Raw genomic sequence first — 19,950 nt, 5'->3', positions numbered from 1 at the left:
CTGCATTTAATTAATATGTGCTCTACATTTTCTTTGCAATTACAAATCTCTCATTTATCTGTTTATTTTATTCATAAGAAATAATGTATTTTTAAGTATTGTATGTTCTAACCGTGCGTAGTCTTGTATGTATGTATGATTAGAAAATTTTCTTAAATTTTTCCAAGTTTTTTTTTATTTTTGCTAATTTATCAGCTTCACCTACAATACCTATGTGTGCTGGTGTCCAACAAAATTGAATATCTACTCGCAGTCTTTCCAAATTTAACACTGCTGTATATATTTCTATTAAAATGTCATCTCTGATTGATTTACTAGTAATAATGCTCTTCAGTGCTGCTGCTGAGTCTGAATAGAACACCACTCTGTCAGGATTGACTTCCTCCACAGTCCAACCATTGTAAACACAGATTTATTGCAACTAATTCAGCTGTGTATATATAGTTACATTTTTTTACGTTTACATTATTTTTCTTTTACTGTATTGTATTTTGAAATCTGGAATACTGACACCCGCGTGCGCATTACTTAGAACTTTAGAACCGGATAAGTATTTCTTCTATTGTGTTTAATGGCGGTTGGCAAACCAGCTTAAGGTGCATTTCCGCCCCCTACTGGGAAAATGCGATATTACTATATTACTATAATAAACTAAATAATTCTTATCAAATCTATATTTCTCAGATATTTTAGAAGGAAATCCTTAACTGTTTCTGTGCATTCTGAAATATATTCTTAACTGAAATGTCATTGATTTCCATATGTCTTAGTTTTTGTCACTCAGTGCCATTAACCCTGATAATTATTGTAAAATGCAATAACTAAAGTTTTTTTTCTAAGTTACATTTAATATAATAAGTTGTTATTACTTTAGATATTCAGAGTTGTCTGATATTTTAGTAGGTAAAAGCCTTAAGCAAGTTACTAACTGGTATCAAATTTAAACGAGAATCAAAATACTTTTATTTTGAAACGCAAAGACACAAGCGTATTTTGGATGGACAGTCACGGCAAAGTCTTCCAGTGTGTAAGTAGACCTTTAGTCTCATTTCATAATTTTAAGAAAAGAAGTAAGGAATAGCAGTATGTGTTAAGTGTTACCATGAGTGTCCTGTGTGTGGCCGCTGTTAGAAGCATAGACAGTAGAAGGCCGCTTTCGCTTCATTTACAATCGCATCCGTTTCCTCTGTTTCAAGTTTTCGCGGTAAATAGATGAGGAGCTGATGTGCGCGGTAACGCTTTCTTAAAATATTATTATCTTCCAAGTGTCACGACTGGGTTGTACACATACCAGTTGTAAAACGTCTTCATTTGAGAGGCCCTCGTTCAAAAAGAGGACATCTTTTCGGTTTGTTAATTTTCCTTTCAGCATTTGATGTGAACGGTTTTACATTTTCATAATGCCCTCACATTACACATTGAATTACACAAGTGTATACAGCGTTAATTAATGTAAGGTCAAAGTGCAGAAGCGTGAACTGACCAGATGTTCAACGTTATAGCCTAACGATAGCTGAATATAGCGACGTAGGGTTCAGTTTAGTGAGAAATACAGCAATCAATATGCATGCTGCGCGTCTGATATCAGCACGCGCTTTCTCATGTCATCCACAGAATACTTAATTTACTTTTTTTTTTCAGTTTATCACTCTTAACCGGCTTATCGATGTCGTTATTAAATAACTACTTAAACGTACTGGGCTAAATATGTATTTGTGATTTCAGGGAGATTTCACACGTCCTCGTTTTAGAATCCAGATCATATTTTGCAGACTGAGATTTCATACAATTTCTTTGCAGATTTTGTAAAAGTGTCGGTGAAAGTGGATACTGGAGAATCTCAGAGAGCTGTTGGATTGCCTCAGTGACATACAGTCAAGTGGAGCTCACCTGCTCAGGTATTTATTTTTCCCAGCCAATCGAAACACATTTTGAATTGTTTATACCAGTCATGTTGTCACTGATGTCAAATTATTTGTGTGAAGTTGGTTATGAAAGATAAAAGACCTTCCCCAAACAATAAAAAAAGAGACACGTTTCATCTTAAATATGAAAGTCTACATGATGTTTTTTTTCCCAAGGTTCAATCTGATGTGGTTCCCCTTTAAATATGTTTATATAATGGTTTATAATGTAGTGTTTTTATCATGATATGGAGTGATCAGTATATTTTTTTTTAACTCCTGTATTTGTACCTCTTTTTATAGGAACTGGAACAGATATTGTTGGTGAATGGTAACATCCTAAAACATTAGATTGTTTTACGATCGCAGAGCTTGAAATGCGTAGGTGTTAACTTGGAGTCTATATTTGTTGATTAATCATATTGAAAAATTGGTCATTGGTCTTGTAAACTTAATGCCATTTTTATGAAATGTATTTGTTATGACATTTGTCATTCTTTTAATTATAGCTAAGAAGAGGAGACGTTCATCAAGGCTCAAACAGCCAAAGCATTCAAACCAGGACATGAAAAATGTTAAAAAGAAATCTGATAATTCTTTCTCCTGCAATCCAGCCACAATGTCTTTCATCAGACAGTATGGCTCACCTGATGCTGGAGCACACTTTGCCAGTGGTAAGGATAGTCAGAAATACTGGGAAGACATTACAGCTTTCTGCAGTCAGACTCCATACTGCCTTTATTTATACCATGGAGTGGAGATTCAGGACAAGGAGGCCAGTGTGGTCTTGTTGGGCTTTTTTGACAAAGTTGCTGGAGAAACCAAGATCAGACTGCTTGATGTTCTTCATCCAGAGGAAGAGACTGCTGATGTCATCTGTACCTGCGTTGTGGAGGTGCTGAAGAAGTTTAGAATACCTCTAATGAACATGGCAATATTTTATTCAAATTTCCCAGATCATGAAGATCTTCTCTCAGGTCTGAAGTTGCTGAAACCTGAGATCGTTTCTTTATGTGGACTTACAGACATGGCAGGACGAGTGTGTCACAGCGGTGTTGAGAAAATGGAGATTTCTGGCCAGATTGTGAATCTCATCACAGAGATCTACAAGCACTTTCCATCTTTTCCAGATTCTCTACAAACTTTGCTTGAAGATGTTGATTGTTCAGACTTCGCTAATATCCTGACGTCCCAATGCTTTCTCTTCTGGAGAATCATCCAGAAAATGACTTTAGCTTGGTCAGACCTTGAGAAATACTTTGGATCTCTGGATGCAGATGAAAAATTGATCCGTCGTCATCTTAGTGATCCCAAAATAAGACTCAACGTCCTGTTTCTTAGCCACGCTTTGCAACCGCTTTGTGATTTTCAGGAGAATATTGACCGAGGTGTCAGCGTGACACAGCTCCTCCAAGATGCTTCTCAATTAGTGACATTCTACACAGATAGTTTCCTCAGACAAAAAACAGCTGAACTTTTCCATAGGAGAGGGAAGACCTCACTTATACAGGAAAAAGTTGGACATTTACCTAGAGGAGAGGTTGAAGTTGGCAAACAGGCTGCTGACTTTCTCCTGCAATGCTCAGAAGAGTTAACAGACTACTTGGACACATTCCACAGTTCCATCATCTCCTTCTACACGACTGTGACTGTTAATATTGTTGAAAGTTTACCCTTCCCAGATGCCACTATGAGAGACTTGTCATTAGTGTTGTGTCCAGGGAAAAAGCTTGAAGTGACAGGCAAAACAGTCCAAGATTTAGGTGTCTGTTTTGGGGTTTGCTCAAGCCCGGAGAATGTCAGCATACTCACAGATGAGTTTTTGGAGTATCAGTTCCTTGATGGAGGTGACACACAACCAGCCGACCAGTCAATGGAGGAGTACTGGAAGACTGAGCTGAGGATTATGGGAAGGACTTCTAGTTTTGGGAAATTAATCGTTAGCTTGTTGGCATTGCCCAGAACATTGAAAACAGAGATCATTTTTGAACAGGTGAGTCTAAAGTAAGAAGAGCTTGAGAAACCGAAATATAATTTATCATATATCTCTGTGACAAAATTTGATTTCTCCAACCACTTTTAATGTTTATGAAGACATATTTAGTTTTAGATTTAAGGAAACTGTGATGATAGGTAAAGTGTCCTAGAAAACATATTAGTTTGATGAACTATGCTTGACTTCCTTTAAATACTTGTAAAATTAACTTATTCAGAACATTTAATTCAAGTATGTTTATAAGGGTCTAACTAGCAGTGATCTAGCAAATGTATAGCAACATGCTAACAAGCCACCAGACCACTTTACCTACATAGTGTAACGGAAACGGGTCAATTTAGCTCAAAGGGAATCATTTAAGATTTTAAAGGGAATTTGAACAGAATCACTGTTTCACGGCTGGTCACGGAGACGCCCTGCGATTCAGTGAACTAACCGTTTAACATCAAATCTGCGCTGGATACTAATATCCAAACTATAGTGAAACACTATCAATTAGCACAGTAACAAGATCGGCAGTTTAAGACGTTAACTTGTAAGCACAAAACCCAAGATACTTCTCTTTTCAATATGAATAAGGCTTTATTAGATAAATCTAAGACATATAAACTAATCTAACACATAAACGCACGCACTCACACATTCACACAAGTTGCAGGAAGATCGAAAGTTAGGAAAAGATGAGTTTAAGAGAATGGAAATATGGAATCCCAAGTTCACAGCAATACGTTAAATTGCATAAACATGAACAACCATCAATCACGTAATTAGCGCTCGCATTGAGTTCCTCAATGGGGTTAAAATTATATTAGATACACCAGCACAACAAATATCTGGGAATACATTGCCTTCGTTTGCTGTGAAAGGGACTCCCGTTGAAAGGGGTATCCCTGTGTCGCTGATTGGCTGGAAGTTCGGTAGTGGCTGAAGTGACGTCTTGGGGAGCCCGTGCTTGGGCGTTGGCTGAAGCTGGAGTTGTGTGGCTGGTTGGAGTTCAAACGCGCAGACGAGGTCGACGTTACAAAACTTAACTCAGAACACGAAACTCTCAAACGGAAAAGAAATAAAGTTTGAGAGACTAGGTTGTGTTCCTTCTCATCATGGCATAGTAGCAGCAGGCAGGCACGCTGGAACCGCGCTCAAAGAATAATGATGACTAACCGCATGGCTAGATGCTACAAGCTAAAGCTAGGTAGCAAAGCTACAAGCTAAAAGCTAAGAGCAGGCATGACTAATAGCATGACTGATAGCACGAGCAAGGCTGGAACTAAAAGCAGACTAAAAGCAAAATTGCATGGTGTCCAAAGTATTTAAACTTCCTTGTTGGCCACCCCTCAAATGTTGCCTTGACCAATCAGATATGGTCTTGGCTCGGGGGTATCATAAATCATTTGTTTATCTTACCAAGCATGTGGTTCTTGCCTCACAGGGTCTAATTTTGGACATGATTCCTATAACACAATTATGATATATTTTACAAATAAATGATTGTCAGGACAATATCAAGCAAGAAAATTCGATTATATCAATACTAGACATGACTATGTATCCTATAGTTATCAAAAGACATACACAATAAGTGATTATACATGATAGTCAAATGTGTGGGTTACACATAAATTAATATGGAGTTAAGCAATGGAATGATTCATTTATAAGTCTTTTTGAGTTCATTCTGGTCCATATATAATGTACAAAAAGCAGTTTCTTTGCCATTCTCTGGCAAAGGGACTTTTCTGTGAAGACAAAGGTTTAAAGCCCTTCCCCCGTAGGAATTTCAGTCTGGTTCTGCTAGGTGGGGGAAGTCAATGCAAGTATTTAACTTGATCTCCTGGGTTTACATGTGATGTCCAGCGTTGCATTTCAATCACGAACAATAAATGTGACAATCTCTTCTTCGAATTAAAATTGTCAATAATTGTTCTATTGGTGTTAATGTTGAAAGCTGTTGTGTGAACAAGTTGGTTGGTTGGTTATCTTGCTTGGTTCTTGTGGCACTAGAACTGATTTATGACTTTCTGAGGAGTTCGGCTCTCGTTTCAATGCACACAGCTCTGATAGACTCTTTAATTTGTCTGGTTCGACTCATTTCTGCTACAATAGTAATGAACAAGCTTTACATAAACATCTAAAGGTTTGGTTTTTCTATTTGTGTGTGGCTGTCTGCATCTCAGGTGTTCCCACAAACTGTCTCAGATCTCAATGAGAGGGAAACGGAGGACTTGGAGGACAAAGACATGGCTAAAGATGATGTCACAGACAGCAGCTCATATAAAAGTGCTCCATCACATCTCAGCCCAGAGACTCAAGGGAGCATCACGTGTGGTAATGATGCACAGGTTTTTGTAGCGACCTTTAAATGGGGGTCATATGATGATTTTTTTTTTTAAAGATCATTATTTTGTGTATTTGGTGTATTAGAATATGTTGACATGCTTTAATGTTCAAAAAACACATTATTTTTTAAAATGCTGTACATTATTGTTGGTCCTCTATCCCCCGCCTCTCTCAAACGAGTCGTTTTCTACAAAATCCCTCCTTCTGACTTGTCGGAAATGTAACGCCCCTTTCTTTACGTGAACATTTGGGTGGCGTTATACAAATATTTCTACATAGTGACATAGACATGTGGGGGCATGTTAGAATGAGCCATTTTAGGGAAGCGTGGCAGAGTCTTAACTTTGATAATGAATATCTCTTTAGATTTGATACTTAATCACAGATCTCTATTATGCACCAAGAGCTTGTAACACTCCAAAGAGAAAGGAGAAATTTAAATAAAATCATATGACCCCTTTAAAGCTGAAAGACATGTTAGATCATTTGGAACTTGACAACAAGGTTGTTAAAATGCTGTCTAAACTGATCTCTATCAAATATGCTTGATTCTCAGACGGCAATGACTTATGGGACGTGGAAAACATTGTGGCAATGGAAGTGGAGGATACTGTGCCAGTCTCTTCTGATTCAGGCCCAGAAAGTCAAAATGACACAACAGGTTTTATGCCTTGCTCAGATCTACCAGCTAGTGGGCTTTTATATTTTCTGAAACAAACTCTGGGACATGACCCAAATCAATCTCTGTCTTTGTTGTCAGGACATCATTCAAATGTGTCCATTGATGATGATGATGACAAGTACAGCAGCAGTGATGATGATGATGATTGCAGCAGTAGTGATGATGATGTCATATGGACTGAGGTATATATGTAACTGGTATTTGCAGAGAAGGGTGTTGTATTATTTCTGGATATCATGAATGAACACAAGTTTTTCTCTACCAGAAAAGAAAAGGAATCATCTCGCATAACAATGAGAAAATAAACATTCCATACCAGGTAACTTCAGCATCTATAAAATTACGTATTTATTATATTTGTGTATTGTTGTAAAATATTCTGCACCTTAAATATCACAGTAAAAAAAAAAACAGACTGTGTCTAACAATAACTGTGTTTTTAGGGGGGTTACACAGTGGGTGAAATGGTTTGGGGGCCCATTGATGGTTTTGGTCTTTGGCCGGGACTGGTTCAGAGCTGGGACAGCAAGACGCCTTGTGGCTCCATGCGTAAAGTGGTTTTCTTTGGGAACAGGATGCTGTCAGAGGTACACATATGACTATGCAGTCTTTTTGGGTTTTGCTTAGATTTACTCAATAATAAAATAATGCAATGCATATTTTTCTGTTTTAGATTCAAGTAGATGACCTCCTGCCCTTTTTTTCCTTTGCTAAGTGCTTCTGTTCTAATTCCTTCGCTACTGTAGCGACATATAAAGATGCAATCTTCAGTTCTCTGCAGGTAATGCAAATTGTATTTCACTAGTACTATGTTTTTATTGCTCTAAGAAACATTTACATTGTTGCAATTTAGTGTGACTGTTAGAGTCTGGAAAAACAAAACTTTGGAAACAGTCCCAGCATTTTGCTGTAATTTCACAAATATAACATTTTTGTTTACTCTTTCAAAAATCTTGATTACTGTTCCTAATACCGCGGAGACCTAATAATTTTCCAAAAACTAACACTTGTAGACATGTAAAAAATGTTTTATAATGTTATGGTCTAGGTGGCTTCCAGACGCAGTAGAATGTTTTTTACTCCTGAGGCAGACTCTAAGGATGAGTTGTTTAGAGTCATGATGGACTGGGCTTTTGGAGGTTTTAAGCCATCAGGTCCAGATGGACTTCGACCTCAATCAGAATACAATGGTATGCAACAGATTAGCACTGAAAGAAACTCTTTGACCACAGTGCTTTTTTCAGTGCAAGAACTGTAGGTTTAAACTTCAAACTTGTTGTATTAACGGTGTTCATCTTTTTTCCTTTCTTAGAACAGGCTTTTAAGCCACGGTCAGTGAACGGGAATGTTGGGTCCTCTCCAAACTACAAAGACCATAGGGAAAAATTATTTAACTTAACCGTATCTCTGAATAAGCTCCCTGAATCTCTGGACCTGCACAAAGGTTCAATAAACCTTGGGAAAAAAAATGTTTACAGAAAATTCATGCATCCAAAGTGGAAGCAGAGATCCTCCCAGACAGTAAGGACTTGTCGAGAACAGAAACGTACTTACAGGGATATGCTTCTAAATCACTGCGAAAGTATGCAGGTTGAGTCCAGACAGAACAGCCAAAAAAGATGTATGTGCACCATTGATATTTATTAAAGCATTATGTAAACTTAAAAAACAACAGTTAATCTGGTGTTTATTTGATTTTTTTCACAGATCAAATGGTGCATACATTTCTGGAAAACAAGATAGACATTAAAGGTAAGAAGCCCTTTCATAAACAGTGCGGTATCTATTAATAATAAGTGAAGTTCATCATAATTTAATTTCTCCTCACCTTCAGAGTTCTGCTTATCATGTGGGAGTACATTTGTTGACATCATCCACCCACTCTTCGAAGGCAGCCTGTGCTTAAAATGCAAGGTAGAGTGAAATTGCACTGTTGTGGTTTCCAATGAATCAGTCAGTGAATGTAGGATTGCCAAGATTCTTACTTGCAAACAGACACCTGCCTTTGTTTATAGGGTTTGGCTCTTTCAGCTATTAACAGTTGTATAAAATCATCTGTATAAAACTATACTCTGCATAAAGTTCAAGTCCCTTTTAAGGCAAGTCAGTTTCCTCAGCAAGCTTTTGGTGTGAGTACATCTTCTATCTGAATCATAAAGGTCACTACTTTAGCTCAAAAAGCTAGTCCAACTAATGCATATGTGCATGAATTACGAGTTAACAAACAGGTGAATGGGTGTATGATTCTGATGTGAACTGCATTAAATGGGCAATAAACAAGTGAAATGGGACTTTAACTACTACTGAGCTCTACAGTTTCTCCCATTAATTTTTCTTAGATCTATGACAAAGCTTTGTTTGTCAGTTTAATTTCGCAGAGACACTGTACAGATATGATGAAGATGGTTATCAGTCGTACTGCACCGTTTGCTGTTCAGGCGTGGAGGTCATTCTGTGCGGCCATCACAGCTGTTGTCGGTGAGTTTGTTTGTGTTGATCACATAAGCCTACAAAATTAAAAAGGAACTGTTTTGGGTTTATTAAAGGTCCCGTTCTTCGTGATCCCAAGTTTTAAACTTTAGTTAGTGTGTAATGTTGTTGTTGGAGTATAAATAATAGCTCAAAGTTCAATGCCAAGCGAGATATTTTATTTAACGGAATTCGCCTACAACGAATGACCCGTTTGGACTACATCCCTCTAGTTCCTGCGGTAATGACATCACTAAAACAGTTTTTTGACTAACCTCTGCCCTAGGGCTGGGACAACGCGTCAAGGTCATCGATGACGTTGACGCAAAAAATCAAAGGGCGAAACACAAACGTTTCACGTGCGCTCGCGCACTCACAGTCTTCAAACTGCACGAGCGCTGTCTCTCTCTCTCTCTCTCTCTCCCTCCCTCGTGCATATTAACCAAAATCATTAGACACGATAGAAAAAGGGCGGAACGCCAAAGTTTCACGTGGAGCATTCGGAGATGTTTTTTTTTCTCCATGACAGGCTGCTGGCTCCCACTGTAAATATTTTTTTTGGAAAAGCACTCTCTGTATCAGCTTAAAGCTCTCAAGTTTACATTGGTAAAAAGTATTCTTTCAATTGCTCTAAACAAGTATTTTGGGTGACCTTTTTTATTGAATGGTAGACATCAAGTTGTTGTTATTTTCATCTGAAAGAAGAACTTTTTTTCAGTAAGCTAGGCCCTATGTGTTCATTAAGCTTGTTTCAGTAAGCTATGTGTTTTCAAAGCTTCAAGGATTTATTGAATGCAATCTCTATACAAGTGCAAAGTAATGCATTCTTAGTCAGTCTTTTATTTTGTAATTTTAAGGGCAATAAAGATATATTGCAATGTTAAGGAATTCATGTTTTTTTCATTCAGATATGTAAATCAACATGTATAAATTGTTAGTAGTCAATTAATGGGGAGATAATCGAAATCGAATCGGTCTGAAAAAAATTAATCGTTAGATTAATAAATGCATCGAAAAAATAATCGCTAGATTAATCGTTTAAAAAATATTCATTTATCCCAACCCTACTCCGCCCACATGAATACACAAAAAGGGGGCGTGGTCTTGTTGCGCTCCGACGGAGAAGAGGAAGATATGCATTTGTGTTTGTCGCCATGTCATCGAAACGCTGTTAACATTGAGTCCAATCATCTTTGTTTGGGCTTCCCAGGGACGCTGTACTTAGAGAACAATGGTTACAATTTATGTTTAACTCTGTTCCCGAAAATTATAATCCACATGTAAAACTGTGTAGCACATCTCAATCAGTTCAATGCCGGATTCGCACAAAGATTATTCTTGAAAGATGGTGCAGTTCCCTCTTTGTCTGGAGAAGGTGTTGTTTATGGACCATAACCGGTAAGTGTATCTTAAGTTGGTGCGTTTAGCAGTTTCTGTAACTTATTACACAAAGGGCAATGCTGTTTAGCTTTGTTAACTAGATGATAGGGCTGTGCAAAAAGATCGAATGCATTTTTCATGCGCATCTCGTCAGTAAAAACGATCCTGTGATTATAAGTACATCTTCAGCACGTCCAGATCAGGATTGCCAGGTTTTCAAAACAAATCCTGCCCACTTGCTTCTCAAAACTTGTCCAAAACTAGCCCAATCGCGTTTCCAGGAGGGAAGCGCACGCTCAGCTGGTGTCGAATCACAACACAGGAACCGCTGGCCCAATCAGAACTCGTTATGTATTTCTGAAGGAGGGACTTTATAGAACAAGGAAGTCATCAGCCTGTTTTTATGACGGTGAAAACAGCGGTATACAGATAAATGAATTGTGAAAAAAAAAAAAAAACATTTTACAGGTGAAACATGAACACGTTATATTGCACACTGTAAACACAATCAAAGCTTCAAAAAAGCACAAAAAACGGGACCTTTAAAACAAACAATCATTATACATTTGAGACTCTGCACTATTTCTCTACCTCCAAATCAGATAAGTAAATTGAATCATGTTTATGCATGTTAAAGGGTGCTGTGTTGCAGGATAATTGTAAATTGGACACAAATAAAATTTGCAAGAGAAAAATATTAAACTTTTGTCCCCAATGGTCTCATTCTCTAGCTGCTACTGTGTGGACTGTCTGGATATCCTCGTGGGTGAAGGGACATTTAACCAGCTGAAGAATGTGGACCCATGGACCTGTTACCTGTGTGCACCTGAGAGCAGCTCTGGAGCTTTGAAGCCCAGGCATGACTGGAGCATCCGAGTGCAGGAATTCTTTGCTAACAACAGCGCCATGGAGTTTGTTAGTCATATTCTACAAATATTGGATAATATTCCTGATTTGTATTTGTATTGGTTCCAACAATGACATTTGTCCTCAGGAGCCCCACCGTGTTTACCCATCAATCCCTGCTAACCAGCGACGTCCAATCAGAGTCCTTTCCTTATTTGACGGGATAGCCACAGGTAAAACTTGTCAAATTACTCAACCACTTGTACTGTAATACACGCTTCTTATAGTCTGTTCTTCTACTGGTTATGTGGCATATTTACATACATTTTTATGTTTCAGGATACCTTGTTCTGAGGGATCTTGGGTTCAAAGTGGAAAAATATGTGGCCTCAGAAGTTGATGAAGAGTCCCTTACCATTTCCATGGTCAACCATGAAGGAAAAATCACTTATGTGAAAGATGTTAAGAACATTACGAAAAAGCATGTACGGTTACAAAATCACTTTTTCATCATCTTTTTTTTTTCTGTTATTAAATAATAAAACTTATTATTGCACATCTGAAGATGACCTCGTCTTCAACATTCACTGAGTTTATTCTCTTTCATTGTTCAGATTGACAAATGGGGTCCGTTTGATCTTCTCATTGGAGGAAGTCCTTGTAATGACCTGTGCACGGCCAATCCCCACAGAAGGGGCTTGTTTGGTAAGACACACCTGATGCATGTTGCACAAAAATTAACAAGCACCTTCTTGATCTGGCAAAGTATAATTTGATTGCCTTGTCTTTATTGGCAAAAAGGTTGGGAAAACTTTTCTTGATGGAGCTGCATGATGAAAAAACTTTTATCACAGTGAACACGATTCACACATCAAATATAAGGATTGTGTTGAATTACTAAGCAGATTAAGCACTTGATCTCATGTTAAAACAGATCGCACAGTTTGTGGCATCTGAGAACCTCTTTACTCTCTGCAGAAGGCACAGGGCGGCTGTTTTTCGAATATTATCGGCTTCTGAATATTCTAAAGCCAAAGGAGGATGACCCACGGCCGTTCTTCTGGCTGTTTGAAAATGTGGTGTTAATGGAAAACAAGGTTAAAGCTGACATTTGCCGCTTTCTGGAAGTAAGTGCACTGGAGATTTTTCTTGAAACTTGGGGTCAGATTTTAACAGAATGTTTAGACTCATGGTGTAGTAAGTGTTTGTGTGGTTCGTTTTTAGTGTAACCCTGTGCTCATTGATGCTGTGAAAGTGAGTCCAGCCAACAGAGCAAGATACTTCTGGGGGAACATACCTGGCATGAACCGGTGCGTTAGTCACTTCATATTACTATCACACTAACATGTAAATTAAATTAATGTGATTAATGATCTCGTTTTATTCTGTTTTGACCAGACCAATCGTAGCATCTCAGAAAGATAAACTGTGTCTTCAGGAATGTCTGGACCCTGGCCGCACTGCAAAGGTTTTCTCTTGAGCTTCTTACCAAAGATATGCAGTATGTAATAATTTCAATAACATCATTACATTTGATTGTGAGTGCTGACTCCATGTAATTTAACATTTTGCAGTATGAAAAAGTTCGCACTATCACCACACGGCCAAACATACTAAAACCGGGCTCTGATGACCGGCACTACCCCATCATTATGAATGGGGAAGCTGATTGTCTTTGGATCACTGAATTGGAGAAGTAACACTCCCTTTTCTACTATCTCTTGTCAAAATTAATTCTCAATTATGTTTGATTTATGCTGACTCTCACACTTGTCTTTGTCAGAATATTTGGATTTCCGAAGCATTACACAGATGTGAAAAACTTGGGACGTTTGCAGAGGCAGAAAGTATTGGGGAAGTCCTGGAGCGTCCCTGTCATAAGACATCTTCTAGCACCTCTGAAGGACTACTTTGCTTGTGACTAGGCCCCCTTGAAATGAACTGAAGTTTATTGTGTCTTTGTTCTTCATGAGTAAAAAGACAGTTTGTCACTTTTCATTGTTTAAGCTAAAATTTAGAAACCTGGTAAATGTGTGTAGTGCTCTGTAAAGTGCCAAGATAATAAATACTGTTTATCTTTGTCTTGATTTAAGAACTAATTTAATGTTGACCAGTGACTGAATTATTATTTTTTTATTTAATTCTTGTTTGTTTAAGCTCCCTTGATAGTTTAGTACTTGATGGTTTAGTACTTTTAGCACTTAAAATAAGTGAAGTGTCTATTTTTAACAAATGTTAGAAGAATAAAGATATTGTTCACCCTGCAAGGTTTTTTTTTCTTTCTTTAAATTTAAGTTTAAATATCTGCAGCATTTTTGCTCAGGAGTCCTAGTTATTCTCACAATGCTGTTAATTTTATTGAAATTACTATGGGGTATAATAGTATTTTTGTTTTTATTTTCAATAAAACGTATCTTGTATCAAAGGTATTTGAGAGTCTTCACTAAATAGGACTTTTATTTTGAAATATGATTGGTAGACGCGTGTTCTGGATGGACAGCCGCAGCCATGGCAAATCCTTACCCGTTGTAAATCGTTAATTCTTAGTTTACGATGTTTAGAGTAAGAGTTAAAAGTAGTTGTATTTATGAGCCGTTTACTTCGTTAACAGTAGACAGTTTAAACATGTTTCGTCAGGCTGTAAAGAAACTAGGTATCTATCATAATGCCCAGATTCGGTCAGTCAACACAATCTGAACACTTGTGTGTAATGCTTGAAGAGTTCTAAGGAAGACATTTCATTTAGAAATCATGCTTTTGTTTATATTTCATTCCGTAACGTGCGTCATTATAAAAAAAAAATTGACTTTTCGACATAAGTAAAATGTTACATAAGTTTTGAATTAAACTTCAATATTTTAGAATAAAAACTGTGTTACGCATTTAACAACATCATGGAATTATTACAAACCATGAGGACAGTATGCCTTTTTTTTCTTTGTAAAATAAATAATAAAATTAAAGCATCATACTCTTATAAAATATGCGTTTACTATAATTATGATATAAACATCTCAAAATAATAATAAATTAAACCGCATTTTCAGCCTGTGACCCTGGTTTTTATTTAATTTGTGTGTTGGAAAGGCCATGTTTGTCACCTTATTTATAGTAAAACTTGTGTACACGGAAAGCATTGTGTAGCTTAAGCAATTTACAAGATTTTCACCTTGAAGTATTTTATAGCTAACACAAATCCACGTTGAAAACGGATTCGATCTCGACATTTCCTGAGCTATTCTTTGCAAGTATGCTACCTAATCCCCAATGAAAACTGAATCATATTTATTAATAATTACAGATACTTTGATGCCAGATGCAGGAAAACAGATTGTGACGACAGCAATGTCCACAATTAAATGTGTTGTCGTTGGAGATGGAGCAGTGGGTAAAACCTCCCTTTTGGTTTCATTTACAAACAAGTTCCCATCAGAACCAACAGTAAGGATTTTTTTTACTTTTATGCATGCAATACTGTTGCATGCATAACATGTACCTGTTGAATAGACTGTTATCCCATCCCAGAAATCCCTTCACTTGCAAAACGTAAAAAAAAAAAAAAATCAGTGTAGTGTCAATTCAGTTGCTTTGTCATGTTTTTTTCTCTCTCTCTTTCAGGTGTTTGATAACCAAGCTGTGACTGTAATGGTTGATGATGAACCATATACCATTAGATTATTTGATGCTGCAGGTATGATAATAACACTATTCTTAAAGCATTGTTGACTTATCTTACAAGTGTCTTGTCCAGACAAATCTAAATATATTTAAATATTTTGTAGGTCAGGATCAATTACGACCCTTATACTATCCCCAAACTGACGTCTTCTTAGTTTGTTTCTCTGTAGTTTCTCTGTCCTCCTTTGAAAATGTAAAAGAAAAGGTGAGTCTTTCGCTGATCTTTCAGTCCTGTGGAATAATGTGTTTGTTGCTAACAACAGTTCGTGTGTAATGCAGTGGGTGCCTGAGATAACTTATCATGCTCCGAAAACCCCCTTTCTGCTGGTTGGAACTCAGATTGACCTTCGAGATGATCCTTTAACTATTGCAAGGCTTGCAAAAATCAAACAAAAGCCAATCAAACAAGACACAGCTGAACAACTAGCCCGAGACTTAAAGGCAGTGAAATATGTTGAATGCTCTGCTCTAACGCAGGTGGGTATGCTGGTCACTTGTGGTTGGTTTATAAAGCCAAGTTTTAAATGTTTTTGTAAAATAAAGCAATTCACTTTTCTCCCCCACCTTTGTTACAGAAAGGACTCAAGAATGTATTTGATGAGGCGATATTAGCAGCTCTGGAGCCCCCAGGATCCCAGAAGACATGCAAATGTGTGGTTTTATGAACTGGACACAGAAGGATCAACAAAGACGAATCTGGGTGTAAACAAATAGGTTTGTTTTATTTTTGTACAGGTTTAATCAGGAAAGTATCAGTAGCTATTACTCAACAGGTTTTTATCCCCCTATCATTTACTTTGTTACTCATATCACATGATGAGATGATATATGTACAAATTGTACTATAGTGCCTTAAAGAGTTTAATGACGCTTTACAACAAAGATATGCAGATATGGTAGGGTAGAGTGGGACAAATTTTTTTATTTAATTTGTCTAATAAGGAAGGACAATTTTGAAGTAAATACTGTAATTTGTGTGTGGATGTCCGTCCTCAGCTTAATTTAGAAGACTTTACAGAGCCATATGAATATGTCTTGTGTCAGGTTTGGGGTAAATTGTGTTATTTCAAGTGTCACTGGGGAGATTTTATTTTAAATAAAAGTATGAAAAAATATTTACACACAAACTATATTATTTCAATGTGGTGACAAAAATGTTTTTTGTTTTTGCCAAGAGTGAAAAACTGACCAAAATCACTTTGCTCTTGTTTTTCTCTAGCATGTGCAGCTGTATATAAGATTGGCCCGATTTAAATATTTGGTCACATAATGAAAATCAATTTAAGGGGCAATACATTTTAACTCACTCCCCAAATATTTCAGTTTTAAACAATCCCTATAAACAGTAGCAGTTCCATAAATCCAAATGTACATATTAAAATAAGGATTTAAAAGTTATGACAATGTGTACAGACATAAATTCATGTTAGGGGAACATGTCTGAAACCCAAGTTCTTAATGATGGCCCTCCTTATTAACACAAAACATGAATCACTCAGTTTAAAGGATAGTTCACCCAAAAAAGAAAATTCTGTTATTAATTACTCACCCTCATGTCATTCCAAATCTGTAAGACCTTTAACTCATCTTCAGAACAAAAATATATTTTTGATGTAATCCTCCCTAACCCTACATAGACAGCAACGCAACGGACATGTTCAAGGCCCAAAAAGGTAGTAAGGACATTCATGTGACATCAGTGGTTCAACCGTAATTTTATGAAGCTATGAGAATACTTTGTGTGCAAAGAGATAATAAGGCATTAAAAAAATAAGACAGGAGGGCAAAGAGGCCTTTTGAAATATAGATATAACTTGATTTATATTTAGTAACTTTAAATCACGTGCAATACTGAGGGAAGGTTACATATAACAGCATTTCTCAAAGCAGAACAGATTCAGACAATAATACATTATCTCTCTTTAGCTGGACAGATCTCCACACTACTGTTAGTGACTCGTATCCCATACCAGCCTGCCCAAAACTGTGTATCCACCCCTCCATGCGTGAAACGGATAAACCGAACCCCAGGTCCATAATCCTTAAAGACATGTTTCATCTGAAATAAAGCAGAAAAAATAAAAAAAGACAATGAATTCTAGACTGCTAGTTTGATTGTAGGGGGATAACTTGACGGTCAGTATTATGCTACTCACTTTAAACCACGGCTCATCATTCCACTGCTCAAAAAAAACTTTATCAGGCTGAAAAGTACAGATAGGTTTTTTCTTCCGATCAAGCAGCTCTACACTGATCTCATACTGACACCCACAATCGAAGCGTGGCGCATACCTGCAGAGAAGACTTTTTATATTACAACCTGGTTTGGCAGTAACACAAAAGATGATGTTCTTGTAATCAGCCGGGTCCTAACCACAATGGAGCACATTCTTTATGTTCCGAAGAAGTAGTTTTGCAGAATCTTGCAATGATAATGATAAAACTATAGCAATAACAAATATTTAAGTCTGAATATGATGACCCAAATGGAAGGGTTGTCCACAGAAAATGATTTAAATTCAATCACCAAAAGAATGAAATTGACCCAAGATTTAGAAGCTTGAAATGGGTTTGGGTGAATGCTCACCAGTCTGTTATTCTGATATGAGGTTGCAGTTGATCCATGAAAGCAGCAGTGTAGCCTTCTTTCTTCAAATCAATCAGCTGTTGCTTCAAACACAACCTGAGGACACACGTTTAATCAGTGATTCATGTGTGGATTGGCTTGCTGATTTATTTTCATATGTTGACCAATAAATAAGTTCAAAATGTTCTTATGAGATTTAAAATATCAATTTTACCCAAAAGATGTTACAAAACATTTTGTGACCGTCTCATCTAGAAATGGTTTCCTGTTTTCCTCTGCAGCCCAGCCGTCACCTCCATTCTCTACAATATTCCATCCTTTAAGTTTATCTAATAAGAACATCAGAGAAGAGAAGAGATGTTAACTGAAACAATTCACATGTTAATAAAGACATGACCTTGAATTATGTGCCTTTCTGTACGGTATGTACGTTCTGTACTGGAAACTCCTGACACCAAGAGAAATTCAGTGTGTTTGTAAACACATTCAGCAAATAAAGCTCTCTGAAGACACTTATTTTTCCAACCTATTAATGCAAACCTTGGTTATTATTAACTAACACTAAAATTTAAACCATAAAAAAAAAACATAGCTTGAAATTAAATATCAACTGAGCTTTTATATATATATCAAGTCAAGTCTGCTTTATTGTCGATTCATCCACATGTAAAGCATATACAGAAAATTGAAAATGTGGTACTCTCAGACCCATAGAGGGCATGTAAAAAAAATTATAAATAAAAAAATAAAAACAGTTAAATAAAGCAGCGCAAGGCACATCCACTGTCCTCTGGATGTGTGTAGGTCTATATATATATATATATATATATACACACACATTTATTTTTTGTTTTGTTTTGTTTAGTTTTTTCAACTACTTCCAATGGCAACCTTTCTTATTTTCGTTTAGTACAAAAAAAAGGTACAGACATAAAACAAAAACTTACTACAAAACAGAATTTTTTTCTTCAACTAAAATAAAATGAAAACAGTAAATATATATATATAAAAAAAATCCAAATATTTATAAAAAGTACAATAGTATATTATTGATATTGATATGAATCACCTTCTGCTCTGGGATTCTTGAGCAAGTTACGTCGACTCTTAGTTAAAAAGTAAAACAAGCGCCAGTCCTCTGGTGTTCTGGAAGCATCACACGGCTGGATCCCCTCTCTCCGACAGCGCTCTCTCCAGTGTGCAGCACTGTCCACCAGCTCCTTCCACTCCTGACACACCAGACGACAGACTCGCACCACCTGATGAGCAGGCAGATTCAGCAGGATCTCCTCAACCACAGCTAGAGGGACATCTGCTTGCAGACCTGACCACTGACAGAGGAACAACGATTCACTTCTGATCCAGCAGTGGAATATTTATCAGATTATTAGCTAGGCTATAATTTCGGAAAAACAGTTTGACCACTAAACTGGTATGACCAGCTTGAACCTCCTAGAAACCAGTTACCACATTCTGCTGAATAAAATAATAAATACAGCTAAAACCAGCACTAACTGATTGGCTGGTTTAAGGTGGCCTCCCAGTCTAACCAGCTAAATAAGTGATCACCTATGGGAAACCAGCCAATATACATTATATACGCTATATACATACTTGTTTCAGGCTTAGATATCCCATTAGCCACACATACCATGATGTGGTCAGAATCCGAATATATTCCTTAGGAATCACGTGTTGTTACCGAGATCGCAAATCGAAAGTACTGGGCCTCTTGCTCTTCTTCTTCTTCTTCTTCTTCTTCTTTAGTTTTTTTTATGGCGGTTGGCAAACCAACTTAACGGTGCATTACCGCCACCGACTGGGCTGGAGTGTGAATCAGGAGATATTGGATCTTAAAAAAAAAAAAAAAAAAAAAAATTAAATCCTACTGGCTAAGTCGGTGTCTCTAAGAAACTTAAAAAGAAATTGATGAATGTTACTGGATGCTTTCCCTAATAAACCTTGCATTGTAAAATTATTCTGATTGACACTTCCGAGAGACTGAAAAAGCTGGTTTCTTTCTTGGCTGTACTTTGTGCACTGAAATAAAATATGTTCTACAGTTTCTAAA

General features: G+C 37.0%; 3 protein-coding genes across 7 annotated transcripts; 2 read left to right on the top strand and 1 right to left on the bottom strand.

Moving 5' to 3' along the window:
* The first annotated feature begins 955 nt into the window (after positions 1-955).
* dnmt3bb.3 (DNA (cytosine-5-)-methyltransferase beta, duplicate b.3) lies at positions 956-13,881 on the top strand. Of its 2 annotated transcripts, none has more exons than XM_052593687.1 (24): positions 956-1,027; positions 1,801-1,898; positions 2,208-2,285; positions 2,414-3,897; positions 6,075-6,225; positions 6,794-6,898; positions 6,998-7,101; positions 7,185-7,238; positions 7,363-7,506; positions 7,593-7,700; positions 7,968-8,109; positions 8,232-8,540; positions 8,627-8,671; positions 8,754-8,833; positions 9,285-9,397; positions 11,500-11,683; positions 11,763-11,847; positions 11,954-12,099; positions 12,229-12,319; positions 12,593-12,741; positions 12,839-12,924; positions 13,013-13,082; positions 13,189-13,310; positions 13,398-13,701. In XM_052593687.1, exons 3-24 carry the CDS (start codon positions 2,282-2,284, stop codon positions 13,537-13,539), a joined length of 3,918 nt encoding a protein of 1,305 aa, XP_052449647.1. In that variant the 5' UTR covers positions 956-1,027; positions 1,801-1,898; positions 2,208-2,281; the 3' UTR covers positions 13,540-13,701. The 2 variants fall into 2 exon arrangements, with proteins under 2 accessions (XP_052449647.1, XP_052449648.1); XM_052593688.1 differs by having other exon boundaries at positions 1,023-1,348; positions 13,398-13,881.
* A 101-nt stretch (positions 13,882-13,982) lies between these two features.
* Positions 13,983-16,804, top strand: cdc42l2 (cell division cycle 42 like 2). Of its 3 annotated transcripts, none has more exons than XM_052593693.1 (6): positions 13,983-14,267; positions 14,916-15,055; positions 15,233-15,305; positions 15,463-15,497; positions 15,572-15,769; positions 15,868-16,804. In XM_052593693.1, the coding sequence occupies exons 1-6, from the start codon at positions 14,168-14,170 to the stop codon at positions 15,955-15,957; spliced, it is 636 nt and encodes a 211-aa protein (XP_052449653.1). In that variant the 5' UTR covers positions 13,983-14,167; the 3' UTR covers positions 15,958-16,804. The 3 variants fall into 3 exon arrangements, with proteins under 3 accessions (XP_052449653.1, XP_052449652.1, XP_052449654.1); XM_052593692.1 differs by having other exon boundaries at positions 15,397-15,497; XM_052593694.1 differs by having other exon boundaries at positions 13,983-14,292; positions 15,397-15,497.
* Positions 16,805-17,084: 280 nt separating this feature from the next.
* Positions 17,085-19,686, bottom strand: LOC128011366 (F-box only protein 6-like). Of its 2 annotated transcripts, none has more exons than XM_052593691.1 (6): positions 19,531-19,686; positions 18,949-19,210; positions 18,094-18,208; positions 17,880-17,975; positions 17,449-17,584; positions 17,085-17,351 (listed from the first exon to the last, which is right to left on the bottom strand). In XM_052593691.1, exons 1-6 carry the CDS (start codon positions 19,531-19,533, stop codon positions 17,205-17,207), a joined length of 759 nt encoding a protein of 252 aa, XP_052449651.1. In that variant the 5' UTR covers positions 19,534-19,686; the 3' UTR covers positions 17,085-17,204. The 2 variants fall into 2 exon arrangements, with proteins under 2 accessions (XP_052449651.1, XP_052449649.1); XM_052593689.1 differs by having other exon boundaries at positions 19,494-19,632.
* Positions 19,687-19,950: the final 264 nt, after the last annotated feature.

This window comes from Carassius gibelio, chromosome B23 (genome assembly GCF_023724105.1).
Source record: "Carassius gibelio isolate Cgi1373 ecotype wild population from Czech Republic chromosome B23, carGib1.2-hapl.c, whole genome shotgun sequence".
Classification (NCBI taxonomy): Eukaryota; Metazoa; Chordata; class Actinopteri; order Cypriniformes; family Cyprinidae; genus Carassius; species Carassius gibelio.
The sequence above is the reverse complement of the archived record's forward strand: the minus strand, read 5'-3'. Positions and strand labels throughout refer to the sequence as shown.

What these genes read in the sequence shown, in the direction of transcription:
- LOC128011366 (XM_052593689.1), bottom strand. Translation starts at nt 19,517, where the DNA reads ATGGGATATCTAAGCCTGAAACAA. An exon ending in GATATCTAAGCCTGAAACAA is followed by an intron (nt 19,211 to 19,493) that starts GTATGTATATAG and finishes TTCCTCTGTCAG; the next exon opens with TGGTCAGGTCTGCAAGCAGA. An exon ending in CAAGAATCCCAGAGCAGAAG is followed by an intron (nt 18,209 to 18,948) that starts GTGATTCATATC and finishes TGTTCTTATTAG; the next exon opens with ATAAACTTAAAGGATGGAAT.
- dnmt3bb.3 (XM_052593688.1), top strand. An exon ending in AAGTCAAAATGACACAACAG is followed by an intron (nt 6,899 to 6,997) that starts GTTTTATGCCTT and finishes CTTTGTTGTCAG; the next exon opens with GACATCATTCAAATGTGTCC. An exon ending in ATTTGACGGGATAGCCACAG is followed by an intron (nt 11,848 to 11,953) that starts GTAAAACTTGTC and finishes TTTATGTTTCAG; the next exon opens with GATACCTTGTTCTGAGGGAT.
- cdc42l2 (XM_052593692.1), top strand. Translation starts at nt 14,168, where the DNA reads ATGTTTAGAGTAAGAGTTAAAAGTAGTTGTATTTATGAGCCGTTTACT. An exon ending in TTGAAAATGTAAAAGAAAAG is followed by an intron (nt 15,498 to 15,571) that starts GTGAGTCTTTCG and finishes TGTGTAATGCAG; the next exon opens with TGGGTGCCTGAGATAACTTA. An exon ending in AATGCTCTGCTCTAACGCAG is followed by an intron (nt 15,770 to 15,867) that starts GTGGGTATGCTG and finishes CCTTTGTTACAG; the next exon opens with AAAGGACTCAAGAATGTATT.